We start from the raw sequence: 14,081 nt of genomic DNA, 5'->3' as shown, positions 1-14,081 counted from the left end.
AAGGGCCTTGTCCCGATCCAGTTATTCAAGAAATCAAATTGACACATTTAAAGTTTAGACACCTGTGTTATTTTCCTAGATTGACAGTATATCTATGCAAGCGCAAACTTGCACAGACTTGTTGTCAAACTTGTTGTCATTGGTGGTGGCGACTGCTGTTTCCCCCTCACAGAGTAAAAAATGAAGAACAGCCTCATCCTGTTGTCTATTTTGCAGTTAGTTATTTATGTCAGTCAGTTAGTTATGTCACTGATGCTTTGACGATCACTGTAACGTTTCTCAGGAACAGAACTGTTGACTTTTGAAAGTAACGGGAATCTTAAAACTAATGGAATTACCCCATTCTCTATAAATGAACCAGATAATGAAGATGAACATGTACGCTGGAACACTTTAGATCTGATTAGATGTTTTACAAATATTTGATCTATTTTATTGGTATGTAAATGGCTTAGACATTAAGACACTTTTCCTTGAGATTTCAGACCCACCCCCAGATTTTGGATGAGAAGCTGCAAAGTGAACAGCTGATAAACCATGAGAGCAGCTGTTGATCTACTGAGTGGTACAGCAAGTTTAAATCCGCCCCCTTTAAAAACATTAGACATGACCCAGATAGCCAAAGGGTCCATATGCCAAATCGATCAAACTAGCAATTTAGAACATTAAAAGCTCAAAAAAACAAAAACTTAAATAAGACTAAAAAAGAAAAAAAAAGTTAACTGACAGGTGTGTTCAAATAGAAAAAGCCGCAGATAATGGATCACAGCAGTCACAGATTAGGAGGAAGATTACAGTTGAAAGTCATCAAAGTACAAAAGAACCTTTGGTTATTTGGCTGACAAAAAGATTCTCTGATCCGTTCTGACCTCTAATTCCTGAGTTTCAGACAATCCCATTTCTTCTAGCCAAAGCGTCACACAAAGTTGGATTGTCTCCTTCTAAAAATGAAAACCTTGGAACCTACAACACACTTGACATTTACCACAACAAAGTTTTATGGAAAGACCTGAACCAAACTGAGCCAAACTGTACCACTCAGTGGAAGTTCCCCTGAAAGCCCAACAGAACCACCAATAAACCTACAGAAAGGCTGGGTAGAAGGAGGATACTTCTCAATGACAGATTCAGATGATAGTTTTTCCCTCCCAGTGGCCACCTGAAGGGTCGAGGCAGTAAGGGGGCGTTGGCCAGAGGCCATCCTTCCACAGAGAGGGGAGCAGAAGGAGGAAGACAGTTAGCAAACCATCAGGTCAACAGGGGGGGTCAGAGTCCCAAAGAACCTTCCGGACACGATCAGAATTTGAGGTAAGGCTTCTTCAATTTGGATTTCTTCTTCTTCCCCTTTATTGTGGTTTTGTTTCCCTCTTACAACTTAAACAAAACCTTTTGAAGCTTTTCTAAGATTTGATGCTACAAAAACCTGGATAAAAAAAGATTTTTTTCTGAAATGAAGCCTGTTCTGTTCTTTGATTGGCTGTAGGCAGAAGAGGGCGGAGCAATTCACAGCTAATGGACTGAAGATTGTCCTTCATCAAGGCAACATTCAGGACCAGACTGTGAGTCCAGACTTGTAAAGCTCCTGACACCGGTGTCGATTCTGTATTCAGACTTTATCCAAAGACAGACAACAAGCTGAACCTGCTTGTTTGTGTCAAAGTAATGTGTAAAATTCAGTCTGTATAAATGAGACAAATGAACTGTGTTTAACATGACCTACACGTCTTGAATTGGATTTGGTAATCCTTAAAGGAAGCATCTAGAAACTTATTCTGGTCCGGTTGGCTGCTCAGTGACGTGACAGTGGGCTGAAACATTGTCCACATACGGCTTCATGGGTTTTAGTCAATTTATTGGAGTTAACGCCACATTCTGGTTTGGCTTCACAGACAGACGTCATCATCAACTCCGTGGCTCGTGACTTGGACCTGACCCAGGGCGTCGTTTCCAAGGCCATCCTGGAGGCAGCGGGTCCTGAACTGCAGCGGGCCGTTCTCTCTGAATCCGGACTCTCGTCCGGCCGTGTGGTCGTCACCGATGGCTTCAATCTCAGGTGTCAGAAAGTGTTCCATGTTGCCTGTCCCGCCTGGGATGGTGGAAGAGGCAACACAATGAAGGTAAGAAGACCCTTATGGTGGCTTGTTTAGGACACCCACAGGGGCGGAGCTAGAACATTAGGAAGGGTGGTAAAACACCTGAGTGGAAGGCCGTTACAAAGGATCAAAAAACACATTTTTCCAACAGTTTCATTATCATTATTGTTTTTATTTCATTGAAAATATTACTTTTGTTATTTTTGCAATGCTTAAAGAAGTTCGTGTTGATTAATATCTCTTCATCTTGGTCGATAGTGTGACTCATATTAACTCAAAAGGTGTGGGGGCAAGTGTGGACCAAAGCTTTTTGCTAGGGGGGGGGGGGGGGGGGTGCAGCTGCCTCCCCTTGCTCCCCCCCGTAGCTCCGCCCCTTGACAGCGGTTCTCACTGCTCTGAACGTTGATCTGGTCCTGAGCTAACATGCACTAAATACAGAGAATGTACTATTTTATACTTTTTGAATTCCATTGAAAGTTTATGGTTTTATTCCTCACCTTTTGAAGAAAAAATACAAATTGTTGTTGCAAATAGATTTGTTTGTCACCGTCTTTGATCTAAAGGGACTAATAGCGGCTGGGTAGCTCGGTTGGTAAGGTGGGAAGCTACCATGCAGGAAACCAGGGTTCAATTCCCAGAGGGGAATGAGCAATGGTACCATATCAATGGCGAGCAATTAACAGGGTCCTTAGGCAAGACCCTTAACACTCCCGCCTCCTGAGCGCGGTTTCGGCTGCAGCTCACCGCATCCTCAAGGGGATGGGTCAAATGCGGAGAAAGAATTTCCCTTCGTGGGATAAAATACAGTGTATAAAAATAATAATAATCATTTGACAAATATTGCTTAAAGAATGTATGAAATGGTAGTACATTTGACATTTTCAGTATACTGGAGTGCATTCTTCTGGAACGAGGGAGGTTTTCCTCGTCAAACAGCAATTTGGATTTATTGTGGATCCCTGTTGTGGTTACGTATCAGGACGTTCTCCTCATGTTTAGTTTTCAGCTACAGATGTCGTGTTTCTGTGTCAGGAGCTGGTGTCCATCATCCAATCCTGTCTGGAAGAGGCAGAAAAAAGCCGGATGGCATCCATATCTTTCCCTGCATTAGGAACAGGAAACCTGGGTTTTCCCAAAGGCTCGGTTGCCAAAGTCCTGCTGAAAGAAATCCACCAGTTCAGCAGCAGGAGTCGTCCTCGTTTCCTGAGGGAGGCCGTCCTCGTCGTGCACCCCAGCGACAGGGAGAACGTAGACGTGAGCTCTGGATTTAAGGATTCCGGTCTTTTTAGTGAAAGTCACGCGTGTTCACATGTATTGTTGTTTGTCAGTGTTTCACCAGAGAGTTCTCAGGCAAAACCGGTCCAAGAAACAGCCAACAGGGGTCTCTGGGTTTCCCCCCGTCTGACCTTCAACAGTCTAGATCCTCCCCGGGTAAGAAACCTTTGCTTAGACTGGAGCAGTTTCTGAAGTTCTTCCAGTCTCAGAAAGGATTGTTAGTAGTTTTTGGAAACAAAATTATGTTGTTACTCACAAATTGAGGAGAACATCAGGTAAAGGTTGTTCGAGACCTTTTTCTCAGTGTTTTTAACAAATAGTCAAGCAGAAAAAAGGATTTAGGGTTGCAAGTAACAACCATTTTGGTTTAGTCCAATTTCTTTTTGTTCTTTGTTATCAGTTTATTATTTAGAAGACATCTTTCCGGTTTTCATCAAATCAAACCAGAATAATGCGGAAAGGAGGGTCTCGGGTTTAGATGATTTAAAAAGAACCGGATCCAGGAGTTGAAACAACATATTCCATGGTCAGGGTTGATGGGGGGCGTGTCTAGATGACGGATGCTTTTCGGGATTTATGTCTATGTTTCAACAAAGTTCTTTGTAGTTCTTCTAGTGGAAACCTTCCGTATTTTTGAGCAACAATCACAGTAAAGCCTCAAACTTTCATGATTACTGATCACAGAGATCTTCACCTTTATTGATGACAACTTCTGAAGTGCCACTCAAGAGTGTGAAACAGCAAAAAATACATCAGGAATAAAACTGAACTTTGGTTCCACTTCTGGCTTTTAAACAGGCTTGTTTTTATGGACAGCTCTAGAAAAATCTTGCAGTTGAGAAACGTTTGCATGAGAAATCTGTGTGTTTCAGCATCTTCGTCGTCGTCCTTCAGCGTGGTCTCCTCCCCCTCCCTCGGCGTGTACCACATGCAGCTGGGCCAGCTCACCTTGGAGGTCTCCTCAGGCGACATCACCAAGGAGTCCTGTGATGTCATCGTCAACTCTACCAATCCGACCTTTAACCTTTACGCAGGTGACTGTTCGTCACTGCAGTTCCTGTTCCTGTGTTTGTGTTAAACTCTTCTTTTTTATTACACAAGTTCATCATTAACTGGAACAATATCGTATGTCAGTGTAAAAGCTGTGCGTATGACAATAAAGGATTCTGATTCTGATTCTGATTAAAGAGGCCAAGTGATGACATTTAAACCAGTTGATGTGGATCTGGATCCAAATGTCCTGATGTTTGACCTTCTGCTGTCCAGAAGCTTCACATGTTCTCCTCTTCTTCATTTTGTCCAGGAGTGTCAAAAGCGATCTTAGACTGCGCTGGAGGTGAGGTTCAGAGGGAGTGTGATCAAATCGGTGCGTATCTCCAGCTAAAACACAGTCTGTCGCTTAACTGTGCATATTACACGGATTAAATTTGCCCATATGTTTATAGAAGTTGTGGTTCTTTACGTGAAATTTTCCCAGATGAATCACGAATGAACCACATTAAAACCTCGGAGGAAGTACGAATAAACCACACAAAGAATACATAAACCAACGTAAAAGCCATTCATTACACTAATCATGCATGAACCTTGCGTGATTATTGCGCAGTTTATATATAATTCATTTGTGATTTGTGCGTCAATTGTGTAATTTTAACGTGATATAGATAGATAGACAGGCAGGCAGGCAGGTAAGTAGGTAGGTAGGTGGATAGGTGGATAGATAGATAGACAGACAGACAGACAGACAGACAGACAGACAGACAGACAGATATGTCCGGCAGCAACACACACACAACCACACACAATAAAGAACAATAACATGATCAGTCCATAAAATAAGATAACAGTTCATATCAAGCGGGTTCATTAAACAGCCTGATAGCTGAAGGGACAAATATGTTCCTAAAGCGCTCTGTCCTGCAGCGCAGTGAAAGGAACCTATTACTCGTTGTGCTCCTCTGACCTGACATCGTGTTGTGCAAGGGATGTCTGGGATTGTCCAGGATGCTCTGAGTTAAGGCCCTCATCCTCTTCTGCAGCACAGATCCCAGAGAGTCCACCCTCCTCCCGATCACTGATGCACACCTCTTAATCAGTTTTTCCAACCAATTGCCATCCCTTGTGGTCATACTGCCACCCCAGCATACAACCCCATAGAAGACAGCACTCGCCACAACCGACTGATAAAAGAGGAGCAACATGTCGGTGCACACATCAAAGGAGCTTAGCTTTCTCAGGAAGAACAGCTACTCTGTCCTTTCTTAAACAGAGCCTGAGCCTGGTCTGACCAGTCCAGTTTGTGGTCGAGGTGTGCTGTATACGCGATCTAAAAGTTATGCATCTGTGGTTCATGCGTGAAAAGTCTGTTAGACATACGTGGAACGGTCGTAGAAAGGCACAAATTTGCCTATGCATCGCACAAAAATCACTAAAAAAATGTGTAATATTTACGCAGTAATTGTGTATGGACTGCGTAAAATACGCATAAACTGTGTAATTCTCAACCGACAAAAATTCTTACAGCTCAAAACTGAATTCACGTAAAGACCCGTCGGCTGAAACCCTTGACTGACATCTGTGTGATGAAACTTTGCATAACCAGTTTGTCTGCTTGACCACGTCTGCTGTTGAGGGTGCTTGGTTTGCTTTGGTTCTGGTTGGTGTTAGACCCAATCAGGTTCAATTTACTGATTTTGTTTTTAACTGCCACTCAGAGCCCAGATTCATATCTTTGATTCTTTGCAGATGATGTGCTCTTATTGGCTTCATTGAGCTGTGAGAGGTTGGAGCAGTTGAAACTAAAACCAGCACCTCCAACTCTGAGGTTTGGGACTCACTTTGGGTGAAAAAGTATGAGATGGCCTCTTTAGGCCCAGAGAGCATCAGTTCTCTGAGTTGAAGGTTGTTGGTTCTGCAGTTTTGCTCCCTCAGCTCTGCTCTGTTGTATTAAACAGACGCACTTCAGAAAACCTCTCAACTTTTCAGTCAGTCTACACTTCTGCCCCAACTTTTGGTCAAAAGCTGTAGGTGGTAAAAAGAAATAGGATTAGTTTAGCTGAGAGTCTGGACTTTTTCCTCAAGAGGTGAGGAAAAAGACTGGACTGTTAGGGATTTGGGTCGTGTGAGGCGTATAGTTGCTCCTCTGAGACAATGAGGAGTTTGAATGAGTGGTCTGGATGCTCATCTGTTGCTTTCCTCTTCTCAGTGCAATCTTCACCTCACAAGCGTATCGTCATGACTAATGCCGGTCAGCTTCCATGCACCAAGATCATCCACGTTCCCGGCCACAACGACCCTGCAAACATTAAAGGCACAGTCTTTGATGTTTTGAAGTATTGTGAGGACAAAAGGCTCTCCTCGATCGCCTTCCCAGCTTTGGGAACAGGTCTGTATCAAACACATACACATATTTCTCAGTCCTCTCGGTTTCCTGTAATAAACAGACACATATTTTTTTTTTTTTTATCCAAACTTTCCATTGTTGTTCTTGCATTTACATTTGTTTTAATTCAAGTCACTTAAACGCTTCCATGCATTAAAATATGGAGGAGAGACAAGTTTCTGTCTACAAAAAGACGACAAACTTCATAAACTCTCTGAACAGGCTGTGTTTTCTCTGCAAACAAGAATCCATAATTCAGAACATTTTTGACTTTTGGATTTGTTCTAAAGAGGTTAAAGTTTGACCATAGATAAAGGCTAAACTGCATGATCTGTTCTGAACAGAAAACGGTATTTTGAAAAAAGCGTGTTTATAGAAGCCGCTGCACTTTACTTTTTCACTTGGTAACAGAACCCCGGAATCTTTGTTTATTTAACCTACTGACAAGCAAAAGTGATCAATAGTTGTGAGAAAGCAAATTTTCTCAAATGAACCTTTTACCCTAAAAGTGATACTGACGTTGTTGGGGGTCAGAGTAGCTTCATCGCAGGAGAATGAGGATGACCTCTTTGCTCATGTGACCGTTGTTGTAAGGTCTGGGTTTTACATGTTCCTAGTCCTAGTCACACCACTGACAAGTGCCCCCCTTCCCAAGAGGCATCCAGACCCCCACCATGTAGCAGGACATTAGCCAACTATTCTGATAAACATATGATATTTGAATGACCTCACATGACCTCTAATTTTTGCCTAAATTAAAGTTATTAGCATCAACTGTTAAAACTAGATCAAATGAGTAGACAAACGTCCTCTAGATCCGCCTTTAAAGAACTGCAGTCACATCAGAATTGATAAGACTACATCTCCTCTTTTGGGATTCATTCTTCCGTCATAACTCATGACCTTCGTGTCATTTCCATCTCCATCAATGCCATGATTTCCCATCTACCTCTTAGGTCAGGGCGGAGCCAACCCGTCAGCTGTGGCCGACGCCATGGTTGATGCCGTGGTGGACTTTGTGAGGAAGAAAACCCCCCAGTTTGTTCAGAGCGTGAAGATCCTGATCTTCCAGATGCAGATGATTAGAGACTTTCACAACAGCATGATGAAGAGACAAGGAGAGGAGGTGCAGGAGAAGAGCCTCTATGGGAAGTTCAAAGGTGAGCCAAACAGAAAGGCCTGCCGACCGTTGCTTTCTGATCAACAAACCAGTGAATCATTTGTCCGTTTTGTGAATCCGCTGTGATGAACTGTTAAATCACAGAGCAGTTTTTACTCGACTTGTTTCATAAAATGTGATGTTTGTTCATTTCCCCCGTTAATCTGGAACCCATTTTTAGTCTGAAAACACCCAAGCGGTTCCTGGTCCGGTACCTGGTCCGGTTCCTGGTCCGGTACCAGGAACCGCTCGCTGACCCATCTTTTGAGGTGGTCTCAGTTCAGTACCATTTGAATTGAACTTCGGTTCGCTCTGAGTTTCCTTAGTCTGAATACGATCCGTCCTCAGAGCGGAAAAACTAAACCAAAACGTCCACCATGGCTAGGAATTATGGGATGTAGACAAAGTAGGAAGGAAGCAACCATGACGATGAGACACTTGTTGAAATAAATGCAGACTCCTGAAAACAACTTTTAACGTGACACACATTGCTTCTTACTGTTTTTCCAACAATCTATACGTTATAAACTCTGATCAGCGTACCCTTTTGGTCATCGTCTCCACAGTAACCGGCTAAGCGCCGTGCAGCACGACTCCGCCGTACCAAACTAAAAAATGTTAAACCTGATGACGTTCATAACTGATCAGCGAAATATAACCTTTGAATAAGTGAACAATCTAACAAGGTTTGTGAATCAGATTTCTTTCTCTCATTGCTTTGCCCCGCCCTTGTAATTCTGGGCCAATGACTGAAGAGATCTTCAATCACATGCTTTTGTTTCTCAGCTTTGGTTGGAAGCAGAAATGTCCGGTTGAAAGACTTTACCAGTCTGAACACACCCATGACGCCGTGTCACACAGCCATACGTACATTTTGTGCATATAACACGGACGAAAACTGAGAGAAGTTGTGGTCTTAATGTCACATTTCTACAGGTGTATCATGAGTGAACCACGTTGAAGGACCTATAGCATGAAAAATCAAGTTTTTGAGCTTTTAAGTGTTTTATATTGTTTATTCCTCACTATAAACAACCCCAAGTGGTATTTTGATCCATTTACGCATTTGTAGGCATTTACTCTAAAAACCTGTGATATGAGCATCAGCCTTGCCTAAACCATAATAACAAGTGGATATAAAAGTTATATATCGGTGGTAAAGTCCATTAGACATACGTGGAACGGTCGTTGTTAGCCAGAAATTTGCGCAGTTTCATCAGATTTAAGTAATAACTGCGTATAAACTACCTAAAATGTGTGTAAACCACATGCGTAAATCACACATGAATCACAAAAGACCGAAATTCCATACGTAGAAAATGCACGAAATGTTTGGAGTGGCTATGTGACATGGCCTTTTGCTACGGCTCTGCAGAAAACGGAGCCAAAGCACTTCTCCCTGGATCACAGCCGATGTTTTTATTTTACTAAAATATGAACAAATTAAAAAAATTTATGTAAAGAAATTCTGAGCTGTGATTGGATTTATTCTAGACTCTTCTGTTTCTGCTCTTCTATAAAACAAGAACAAACATTTGTTGGTCCTAATTATAATTATTTTTAAATGTTGTTCAGACAATGACTCTTAAGTTCTGATAGTTGTTGAGAGAATATGTTTTTTTATTGTTATTATTTTTTGCTAACTATCTAACAAATAATATTTTGCAACTAAAACTTTTTTTAAATTCATTATAACATTTTGGAATTAAATATGATTTACTCATCTGCATATGGTGTGAATTTCCCTTTTTCCAGACGTCCTCACCTCATTGATCGGGTTTAGAGGACAGCAGCCCCCCAAGACTGACTGGGTGCTTCAGAAAGAAGAGTTTGATCCTGCTGTGTTTCAGCTGTGTGCAGAGAACCAAAAGGTTCAAGAATTTCCTTCCTTGAATGTTTGAACTCATGACCTTGACAAGAAGTTTGCCAAACCGTAAAAATCTGCTTCTTGGGCTGAAATTTTCCTTGACTGACTTTTCTTGTGAAACTTTTTCAGAGAAACTGTCTAAACGTTTGTCATGTCAGTTATACGTTTTCTGTTATTCCATCAGTTTAGCGTAGCATCTATCAGAAAACCAGCTGCACCAGACTGTTGTAAACTCGTGAGGTCACTGCTTATCTGCCAGATCTGTTCTTTTTTGGGTAAGTCGATCAAAACTCACCCCAGTCCGTTATTGAAGTTCCTCTGGATGTGCTGCAGGACGTAAATGTGGCCAAGAAGAGGATCACAGACCTGATCATGCATGAACAGGCTAAGAAAACCATCTCCGACCCGTACATCAACCAGCTGTCCTCAGCCGACGTCCAGGAGCTGAACGACCTGCAGAGGAAACTGACGGTGAGCCTCCGCCTGGAGAGAGGGGACAACGAGGAGGAGTCCAGGATCCATCTGGAGGGTTTGACCCGAGACGTCTTCAGCGCAGAGTCTTCCATCAGGTCAGCAGGCAGCACGGACATTAAGGGTCTACTCACACTTGCTAATCTGTACCCTGTATCTGAGCCCAAAGAACGGTTCGTTTGGCTGCTGTGACCTCTCCTTGCCATGCTCACACATGATAACACAAAGCGACCCAGTCTGGACCCCAAGACCAGTTCAGCTGAAGATTTGACTAAAACCTAAAAGAGCCATTCCCATCTGTCAGTATGGAAGATGCTGAAAGTCTGCATGTTCTCCCCGTTCATCTGTAGGTTTTCTCTCCACCTTCCAAAAACATGCTTCATAGGTTCATTGGCAGAGGTCACACTCGGAGAACAGTGCTTTGGTACAGTTTGTCTGGTGTGAATAGACTCCTGTGCTCACCGGTACGTTAGAGTTCATGCTCACCTGCAAACATCTGCAGGGACATCATACGGAAAGTTGAGAGGAACGAGGCCTTGAGGAGCAAAGCCATCTTGGTGAGTGGACTGGTGGAGTGGCAGTACCAGGACCAATGGGGGAACATGGTACCCTTTGACATTCTCACCAACCTCAAACTGGAGGAAGCTCTGGAGAAGAAACAACAAGTGAAGATCACAATCAACAACATAGATTTTGATGCTGATCCAGACCAAAGAAAAGCGTCAGACGGAAGGAACTGCATAGAGTTACTCAGGAAAGACCTGAAAGGTAAGTGTCTGCTGTCCTCAGGGGCCCAAACTAAACTCATGTGTGGGTAAAGCTGAGCGTCTGTATTCTGCATGTTTTTGTAAGTTTTTAGCCACAGTTTATGATGAAGAACAGTTCATGAAGGGGCGGAGCCTCAACATTTAATATGGAGTGGTGGGAGGGGGGGCAGAAGGCTTTGGAAAGATGACAAATGAGAACAGCATAGTGAGTAAAAGAAATGCATAAAAATAAATGTAAAAAACACATTAAATAAGTAATTTGAGTGGCTTAAGATTTTATTTAAAAATTGCTTTTGTTAGTTGTGCGATGCTTAAAGAAGCTTGATTGAGTATTTCTGAATCTTTTCAATACAATTATTGACCAAAGAATTAAGGGGCAAGTAGGAGGGGCAAATTTTTTCGCTGGGGGAGCAGCTGCCCCCCCCTTAGCTCCACGCCGGTTCATGTCTGAACTATTCAATTCAGTTTTATTTCTATAGCCCAATATTTCCAACAATAGTCGTCTCAATGGGCTTCATACCAGTAATTGTATAAGAACATGAAATTAGTCATAGAATTCAATGGGTAATGACTAAACTAAAGTAAACAGAGTAAACTAAACTTGCCATCCCCCCCCCCCCTCCGCGGTAAGAAAAACTCCTAAAAAAACAGATTCCAGGAAAAACAAGAAGAAACCTCGGGGGTGTCCACATGAAGGAGGGATCCTCCCCCAGGGAAGAGTTAACGTATCTAACTCTACAACTACATGTTTAAATTGTCCATCAGATGAGTGGGGGGAGGGGCAGCTGGGGGCATGAGGCGAGGTCCATGGCCAGGTACAGGAGCAAAGACGAGCCAACTGGGATCTGGACTCACTTCAGGGGGGGAGTGAAAAAGAGGGACGACATAGGATTGACACTGTTGCTATGTCCTCAGAAACAATGAAAGTGAAACACAAATAGCCAGGATAAGTAAATGAACGCATGTTATATAATTCCCCAAATCTCAAAACTTTCTAAGTGAGAGTAACTTTAGAATTGAAAAGCCGACGAACTCGGGATCAAACTTTCAAATGTGAAGCAAATGTCACAATTAGCATTAGCATGCTAGTCAGAGTCTTTAGCATTGAGATGGGACACTGTAAATACGACTGTCACTGCCTGCAGGATCATGAAAGAAACTGGTTCTATCATGTTAAGTTTGTTTGTTATTTCAGAGGACGCCCTGCCCTCACACTGGGATCCCATGAACACCGGCACTGTGGCGCTCTTCTCCTTGGCTGCCAGGACGCAGGAATACAAAAGCGTGGAGAAGAATCTGACGAAGCACGGCCTTTCTCTGAACATCATCAGTGTATGTGACACCTAGAGTCATCACAACATACTCCAAACCGTTATATACTTGGGAACAGCTTTGGTATGTTGGGAAAAAGATGACATCCCATGGAAGGTTAAAGCAGTGCTGTATTTCCTAAAGTAGGTCTTTGCGGCTCCTGTTGGGTTCTGGTTAGTGATAACCAGGCCAGAATGGATCTTGTAGTGCTGAAGGTTGCAAATTCCTGTCCTAGTAGAACAGGGAGTCAAACATAAATATGCTGAAAGAAGCCTTTAATATTGTCATGTTTCCCATATGAACAACAAGACGCCTGATTTACTGAGAAGAAAATGTTTGCACATGCACTCATGCACGTTATTTTATTTGGATTTATGGCTGATTCACCCAGACCTGCTGAATCCTGGTCCTCGAGATCTACACTCCCGGCACTTCTTACTGCTGATTACCTGGTTCAGGTGTGTTCAGTCAGTCAGAATGAAGAGACACCTGAGTCAGCTAATCAGCACAAAGCAGGCAGGGAGAACTGGAAAAAAGGCAGGATGGGAGACCAGGACTGGACCGCCCTGATTAGGCTGACTCCACAGAAACTGGAGAAACAGCAGCTTTAGCATTAGGATGTAGGGAGGACTGTGGGGTGTTTGATAAAACAAAGTGGGATAAAGTTGAGTGTCAGGACCAGGGTTCTGCTGGAGCAAAGGCTACAGTCTGCTCCATACTCATGTTGGTTCCTTGGAAAGTTAACTAAAAAAGAACAGTTCAGATCTTTCTGGCCGGATGGAAGAATGTAGATCAGGTCAGACTTCAGCGTTCCCTAATTTATTAAACATTCCTCCAAGGTTTCTTCTCAAACCCTATTATTCATGTGTTATATTTATGGTTCCCAGCATTCCCTTTGTGGGACAGCTTGGTGGTGAATTGGAATTTCATAGCAAATGGATGGAATTCTGATCTTAATTTTTCAGGCTAAGATTTTCTGTTATCAGTTTTGAATAATTGTCACTAATAGAGACATGGTCATGGAGGGGGGGGGTGCCCGTCAACCTCAGAAAAGCAACAAATGTTTGGAAAAAGCCCGGACAAGAGCGCAGGGCATGATGGGTCTGAACTGTGTTTGCAGATTGAGCGAGTCCAAAACATAACTCTGTGGAAGAGCTACGAGTTCCTCAAGAAGCAGATGGAGCAGAAGAACAATCACAAGAACAACGAAAGAGTCCTGTTCCACGGCACCAGCGCCAACTCCATCGATTTGATCAACAACAAAGGCTTCAACCGGAGCTACGCCGGACTGCACGGTAAGAACAGACTAAAGACAGACTACAGTTGCTGTCCATCAGCTTCAGCAAAGTACAATCCTTCAGTAACACCCACTGAAATGACACAACAGCACAGAGAAACTCATTTGCTGCAGCAAATATTCATATCACATGTTATGTTTTATTATGGTGCAGTGGTTCAAATCCCAGCTGGGACCTTTCTGTGATTTTTCTATGTTCTTCTTGTGCATGTGTGGGTTTTCTCCCACAATCCACAAACATGCTATATTGGTTCATTGTTGGCTAAATTGTCTATAGGTGGATGAGAGAGTGTGCCCTGCAACAGGATGGATGGATGGATGGATGGATGGATGGATGGACGGATGGACGGATGGACGGATGGACGGATGGATGGATGTATTGTCGGACGGATGGACAGATGAATTGATGGATGGATGGATGGATGGATGGACGGATGGATGGATGGATGGACGGACGGA

At 43.0% G+C, this 14,081-nt stretch overlaps 1 protein-coding gene across 1 annotated transcript in view; it reads left to right on the top strand.

The window, feature by feature from the left end:
* LOC101170439 (protein mono-ADP-ribosyltransferase PARP14) overlaps nucleotides 1-14,081 on the top strand; it is a 38,571-nt gene that overhangs the window by 20,027 nt on the left and 4,463 nt on the right. The window contains exons 9-22 of the mRNA XM_023958843.2: nucleotides 1,153-1,308; nucleotides 1,484-1,559; nucleotides 1,890-2,117; nucleotides 3,126-3,347; nucleotides 3,422-3,524; nucleotides 4,241-4,402; nucleotides 4,672-4,734; nucleotides 6,574-6,753; nucleotides 7,707-7,910; nucleotides 9,665-9,780; nucleotides 10,110-10,345; nucleotides 10,750-11,015; nucleotides 12,210-12,346; nucleotides 13,446-13,620. Coding sequence (XP_023814611.1) covers nucleotides 1,153-1,308; nucleotides 1,484-1,559; nucleotides 1,890-2,117; nucleotides 3,126-3,347; nucleotides 3,422-3,524; nucleotides 4,241-4,402; nucleotides 4,672-4,734; nucleotides 6,574-6,753; nucleotides 7,707-7,910; nucleotides 9,665-9,780; nucleotides 10,110-10,345; nucleotides 10,750-11,015; nucleotides 12,210-12,346; nucleotides 13,446-13,620 — 2,324 coding nt within the window. The remainder of the gene's footprint in view (nucleotides 1-1,152; nucleotides 1,309-1,483; nucleotides 1,560-1,889; nucleotides 2,118-3,125; nucleotides 3,348-3,421; nucleotides 3,525-4,240; nucleotides 4,403-4,671; nucleotides 4,735-6,573; nucleotides 6,754-7,706; nucleotides 7,911-9,664; nucleotides 9,781-10,109; nucleotides 10,346-10,749; nucleotides 11,016-12,209; nucleotides 12,347-13,445; nucleotides 13,621-14,081) is intronic.

The sequence above is a fragment of the Oryzias latipes genome, chromosome 9, assembly GCF_053564925.1.
Source record: "Oryzias latipes strain Hd-rR chromosome 9, Olatipes_Hd-rR_3.1".
Lineage (NCBI taxonomy): Eukaryota > Metazoa > Chordata > Actinopteri > Beloniformes > Adrianichthyidae > Oryzias > Oryzias latipes.
The sequence above is the reverse complement of the archived record's forward strand: the minus strand, read 5'-3'. Positions and strand labels throughout refer to the sequence as shown.